The sequence below is a fragment of the Phycodurus eques genome, chromosome 16 (assembly GCF_024500275.1).
Source record: "Phycodurus eques isolate BA_2022a chromosome 16, UOR_Pequ_1.1, whole genome shotgun sequence".
Classification (NCBI taxonomy): Eukaryota; Metazoa; Chordata; class Actinopteri; order Syngnathiformes; family Syngnathidae; genus Phycodurus; species Phycodurus eques.
In genome coordinates, this window is record NC_084540.1 from 22,843,391 (window position 1) to 22,849,697 (window position 6,307).

At 48.4% G+C, this 6,307-nt stretch overlaps 1 protein-coding gene across 1 annotated transcript; it reads left to right on the forward strand.

Annotated features, from left to right (window-relative positions):
• The first annotated feature begins 424 nt into the window (after positions 1-424).
• cbx8a (chromobox homolog 8a (Pc class homolog, Drosophila)) lies at positions 425-4,691 on the forward strand. Its single transcript, XM_061701465.1, has 5 exons — positions 425-568; positions 660-703; positions 1,516-1,581; positions 1,892-1,958; positions 2,165-4,691. The coding sequence occupies exons 1-5, from the start codon at positions 500-502 to the stop codon at positions 2,831-2,833; spliced, it is 915 nt and encodes a 304-aa protein (XP_061557449.1). The 5' UTR covers positions 425-499; the 3' UTR covers positions 2,834-4,691.
• The last annotated feature ends 1,616 nt before the right edge of the window (positions 4,692-6,307 follow it).

Here is a 6,307-nt window from a genome sequence, read left to right on the forward strand (position 1 = left end):
GATTTGGATTTGTTTTGTGATTGACAGCCTGCGGGCTGCACTTACGCGAGCAAAGTTGGTTTCTTTTCTTTTCTTTTCTTTTTTTTGGGTGCAGTTTTCTTCATATCGCGCGCTGGGAACGAAGCGCCATAAAGGACAGGAGTCGTGCCGTCCTTTTTTCCTTCTCCCGACACCGATCGCGATCGAAATGCTCCATTCGGCATTTTGCGGAAAAACAGAAATGAAATGAATTTTCTGGCCGGGCGGGCGGGACTCGGTGCGCGTCCGCGGCGTGCGCGTGCACATCTCAGCCGACTCCGGAGCGGCCGGACTCCGCCCCCTTCGCCCGTAGCAACAAGTCGGCCAATCGGACGAGCGCGGGGCCTGGCGACGGCGCGTGACGTCGGCGCCCCCCCCCGCCCCCGCCCCCGCCGTGCGCGCCAGATTGCGTATTATGGGATGTGCGGAATGAAGCAGCCCGACCCGACGAGGACGCGAGACGGAGCGCGCGCAGGTCGTCATGGAGCTGTCCGCCGTCGGCGAGAGCGTCTTCGCCGCCGAGTCCATCATCAAGCGGCGGATACGACGGGTACGCGCGCGCCCGCCGCCGCCATACTTTTTGGCTTCCGCCCGTAGGAAGGCGACGGAGCCTTTAAGCCGACTGCGTGTGTGGTTTGCAGGGGCGTTGGGAATATCTGGTGAAGTGGAAGGGCTGGTCACACAAGTGAGTGCACGACACCATCGCCTCCGTAGCCAAGACGGAAGCTCGCGGCGGGGACAGCGACGCCGTCTGGCTGCGCGCAGAACTGCAAAAATAACTCTCGCACGTCCAGCGACAACCTTCCATTTGCTCCACCAAATTCGATTCCTTGACCCCCAAACCTCCATTTCGGAGCGTTTCTCGCTCGCTGTTGTCCAATCAGATTTGGCCGCTGGAAGTGTGTGGTCACGTGCGCCCAACGTGTAACTTCAACCCCGTTCGCGATGGCGCTCGCTCTTCAGCCAATCAGGCTTCCAATTCAACGGCAGCATTTTTCCATCGTCTCATTGGTGGAGAGCAAAACTAGTTACAGCTAACTTTGGCCATCTGCGCGTATGAAAACATTTCATATTGGCCGTCTGTGGCGAGTAGCATGTATTTTATGAGCTTGTCACGTCCTCAGACAATTTGAATTGGGAACGTCTCCATATGTTGGTCAACGTTTGGATTCTCACTGTTAGTGACTGAAATAAAAAGAGCAACGCATCGCTTGAAAGATACAAAGTTTGGCAGACTGCAGGGGCGCACCGTGAGTCATTGGGGGGGGGGGCGGGGCCCGCACATGCCCCCCCTGCGAGGTGGGTCCTGTTATATTGCGTTTCGGTATTTGCATTAGAGTTTTTGATGGTTTCTATAATTGCGACGCGATAGCAGTGAATCGAGTCGCCAAAAGCCCGGCTGGCAATCGTTTAGCGTAGCGCTAACTCGTCGGAGTCCCGGCGTACGGGCGTGGCCTTTGTGTTGCGACCGCGCTGACGCGCCTGGCCTCGTTGCAGGTACAGCACGTGGGAGCCGGAGGAGAACATCTTGGACGAGCGCCTCCTGGCCGCCTTCGAGGAGAGGTGAGCGATCGAAACGGAGACGACCTTCGTTTGCAACATTTCGGATACCGCACGCCGACGGAAGATTGTCGAATTACAACGTGTAACGAACAAACTCGGCTATAGTACTTGCGTTTTCCTCGAGTTAGCTATGGCTAAATAGCTAGCTAGAGCGATAGCTAGCTAGATAGATAGCTTTAACATCATCAAGGCAGCTAACTAACCAACAATACAAATATTAGACATCATCGTTTCACTGTTTCCCAAATACGAAAGTACTTTTAAAACGTATTGTTATTTTTATTTTTTTTTCTGTATTTTTGTCTACAAGGGAACGTGAACGAGAGCTTTTTGGGCCCAAAAAGCGAGGACCCAAGCCCGAGACGTTTCTCTTGAAGGTTAGTTTTTTTTTCTCTCACGCACATAAAGTCTCTCTTTTTTTTCCGTCACTAAACCCGTTCAAAATTTCCGCTCGTGGAGACAGATTGACTTTTGCCGGGGGAAAAGTGAGGCTAAGCGGTACAGAAAATGGATGCTCGGGTGAAAAGTGCTTCTGCTCAAAGAATCGCCGCTTGTGTCCAGTTCGCTTGTCTTCCTCACGCAGGCCAAAGCCAGAGAGAGAACTTACGGATTCCGGCGAGATCCGGCCCGGTCCGTCCAGGTCTCCTATCCGGTCCCGGAGCCCGTCGCGTCTCCGAGGGCCCGGGAGGGTTTGCGCGCCGTGGTCCCCACCATCTTCCCCCCGAGCGCCGTCAACCGAGGGGAGAGCGTCGCCGGCCGAGCGCTAGAACCCGAAAGGTCGCCCGGACCGGCGGCGAGTTCTCACCAGGAGCCGGGTCCCAAAAAGAGAGGACGCAAGCCCAAACCGCGTCCGCATTACGACCGCGATGAGGAGGAACGCGCGGACCCTGCCCCTAAAACGTCCGGACGCTTACCTCAGGACGGGGGGGCTTCGGACGCCGGCCTGGTCCAGCTGACCAGAAGGTTCCGGGAGGAGACCACCATCGCGCCCATGTCCGGCGGCCGTCCGGACCGAGGAGGCGGGACTCGTTACCCGGCCGTTCCGAAGCGCTCCGACGAACACGGGAACCCGCCGATGACGACGGGAGGAGAACTCGGGGAGGCGTGCCCCCCCGCGGGGCCCGGCCCCTCGTGGATCCCCCGCTTCGCCAACGTGGACACGGTGACCGTCACGGACGTCACCATGAACCTGATCACCGTCACCGTCAGAGAGAACTACACCGACAAAGGCTTTTTTCGGGGGAAAAGATGAGAGACGCAGGAACCAGGTGTGGCACTGAAGTTCCAGGACGGGGGTCCCTAAAGATTTCAGGCGAGGGACCAGACTTCCGTCGGACGATTTTTTTGCTTTCAATTAAAATTTTCGGTCAAATTAAACGTAAACCAAAACGAATTTCACGTCGTGTGTTTAGAACAAAACACCTAAGGCTGTTTAGCTTAATGCTAACAAACAATCCAAAACGCCATAGATGAGCTAACGAAGCTAGCATCAATATTGCCATCGTTATAAACCTTTAAAGAAGTGATATTTGAACACAAAAGGTGCATCAAGACATGTCGACAGACATAAGAAAACTCCCAGGCGTATGTTCTTTATGCTCTACGAAAAACGTAGAGCAAAAACGAGAATACGATACGATATCAGTAGTTGTGAAACTCTTCTTGGTTTGTCTGCATTGTTGTATTATACTGCCCCCTGTGGCCGAGTTACGCACACTAGAAGGAGCCACAAAGAATTAATCATGATACACATACTGTTTCATTCTTGACCATCTATTTAATGATGTTATTGCTATATATTTGCATAACGGACAATATGATAGAGTGTGATTTTCCTTATTATAAAATTTTTTTTTAGTTTTTCGTTTGTGAGGGGAGGAAACGCTTTTTTCAAGCGTTCAAAGGGCTCGTCGAGAGGGCTCGTTTTAAAGACGACAAGATGGCCGCTTTGCCGGAACCGCGGAAGATCCTGACGAATCGTTCCGGGAGTGATCGAAGTCCGGAAAAGCGCGTTCGACTTCGGCGGGATTTCCTCTGAGGGGAAAACTTGAAGTTTGGATTTGAAATGTTTTTTTTTTTGTTTTTTTTGTGAGACCGGTCCTGGAACTTTTCTGACACACCTCGCCGTCACGCGGGCGACTTTATCCGCCACGGCTGGGACGACGCCGCGATCGGACGACATCGTGTCATCGCGTTCCTACTATTTCCAAGCGTGGCGCGGAATGAGCAAGCCAAAGTCGAAAATGGTGAGAGCAAACTCACGATATAATACGGAGCGAGACAAAAGGTGGTCAAAGGCCTGCGCTTGCCTGCAGATGCCACAAGATGGCGCCAAAACAATATTTTTCTATTCGACATGGCTTGGGCCTGAGCACACAAACTTTCCTTCCTTTCTTCCCTCCTTTTGGGCCTTCCTTCATTTCCTCCTTCCTTCCTCCCAGATCCACTTTTTCTTCCGGCCTCCTTGCAACCTTCCTTCCTCCGCTGAAATCGGCTTTTCTTCCCTCCTGTCCAATAGAATCAAGTTTCTTTGTTCTTGACTCAAACGATTTGCCATTATGATTTTTCACAGTACGTGTAAAATAAAAATAAAAATAATAAAGGTTCATTTAAAAATTGTATTCCTACTTTTGGCCCACCCTGTATACATTTTCCATTATTTTGTATTGTGCAGGTGTACCTAATGTTGTGGCCAGTTAACAAAGCGACTAACAACTAAGCTACAGTCTTCATGCTAATATATATTTTTATAAATAGAGCTGTCAACCGCCAGTATTAAATTTTTCAAAAGCCAATTCTTGTACATAGACTAAGATCTTGCTTTTTTTGCACATTGTAATGTTGGCCAATTTTAGAAAGCATTGTTGCAGTTTTGCCTGTCAACGCCACTTCAAATCTGTCACTTTGATTTTGTGTACTTTAGTTGGTTCACTTTCATTTATGTGTCCAATAAAAATGAAAATAATCAAGGCAACCTTTGATGCTGCTCATCGATCAATAACATGATGAATTCTTTTGATATTTATTCCCACGCGTGCCGAGCTGCAATATTCATGTTGAAAATATACACGACGAGGTTTTGTTTAAGAGCTGTTTGGAATAAAACTATGATGAAAGTCGTTTTTCCTGTCGTGTTTTCCCATGCAGAAGGCTGGGCCTAAATTGACAATTTCATGCCCCCCCCCCCCCCCCCCCCCCATTATTAGAGAAAAAAAAGTGGCGAGGGCCTTTTCGTTGACCTCTCTCCACTTTTGGCACTGGAAAATGTTCAAATGGAGATTTTCAGAGCCGATGCAAAAGGCCAATATTTGGATATTGGAACTTGATTTTCCCACCACGGTCCGTCAGTCGCATTCATTCGTGCATTTCTCTTCTGTTTCCTCAAAGGACCACCAATCCGAGCCTAGATTTGTACTTTTCTTTACAATTTGATTGTAAATCAAACGAAATTATTCAGAGTTGTACGGAAACTCACATTTCTAGAAACCTGACTGAAGCAATAGCACAGTGATCCAACGTTCACTTCAGACGAAATCTCGCAAACTGCACATTTCATCATCCGAATAAATGATGGCGATAATAAAGCTTTTTTTTCCCCCGAAAGCTACGCTGCATAAAAATGAATCATCTGTTGAACATAACAGACTAAAATCATTTTCTACACTGAACATAAATAATGCTTGCGGGCCTTCGTGCTGCCCACTTGCGTCCACAAGAGGGCGCCACTCGCGACAGTTTTGCTGTTGTTTTGTTTTGCACAATAAACTTGCGGGGTCGGCTGCATCCAGCATGCACGCATGCGTGCAAATATACATTTGGAGACAAATCGCTACATCGTCGAGGTGGAAAAACGTCACTTGCCATATTTGCAGAGGGTTGCGTCATAGCCTCCATTTTGTGCCTTTGCAAGCCCGCCACGCACGTGAGGGGGAAGCTGGCGTTTCGTCACCCGGCCGCTAGATGGCGCTGCAAACATACCGAACACGTGCTCGTTTTGCAATCAAGTGAGCTGCTGTTCAAATGTCAGAACAGTCAAAAATGGGATTTGCAAATGTCGGAGGCAATTACTTGAACTTTGGGCCATGCAGCAAACAACACAATTGGGGAGATGTTTTCCATTTTTGAAAGAAAACGAGAGGTCTTATCTTCTTTTCAATAAAATTCAAATTCAACTAAAAGGCATTTCAGAATAGCACAAACATTTAATACATAATCATACAAAACCACTTTTTTTTTTAAAAAATCTCAAATGATGAAACTACAAGTAAGTTGCAAAGCAACTTTTTTTTTTTTTTTTTTTTTTTTTTAATGGTCACATACATAATATGCAGTTAAATGTTCCTCTGAAGCTCTCCTAAGACTGTGCATGATAGAGTTAACTATTTTCTAAAGATTTATGCAGTTTAGGTCAAATGAAAATCAAGGAAATGACGAGCGAACAAGAAGGAATTTCAGGTGACGAAAGGTCAACCGGAAGGAATTGAACCCTCCACGACCAGCTGACTGGTTAGTGTTTTACTAAATCAAAATCACTGTTGTTTTCAAAGTTCATTAACATAGCGTTAGCTTTTTTTGAACATTTGAAAACAATGAACTGTGTGTATGTGCGCGTGCGCCTGCAGAGCACGCGCACGCGCACGCGCCTAAGCTCCCGAATATGCACGCGTGCTTCTCTTCTCTCAAAAGATGCATTCGTGTAACAATGTACGTTGTGGATTGAAGCCAC

Excerpts from the sequence above, each read along its gene's own strand:
- cbx8a (XM_061701465.1), top strand. The coding sequence starts at position 500 with ATGGAGCTGTCCGCCGTCGGCGAGAGCGTCTTCGCCGCCGAGTCCATC. Across the intron at positions 704-1,515 it reads TGGAAGGGCTGGTCACACAA|GTACAGCACGTGGGAGCCGG; the intron begins GTGAGTGCACGA and ends GCCTCGTTGCAG. Across the intron at positions 1,959-2,164 it reads CCGAGACGTTTCTCTTGAAG|GCCAAAGCCAGAGAGAGAAC; the intron begins GTTAGTTTTTTT and ends TTCCTCACGCAG.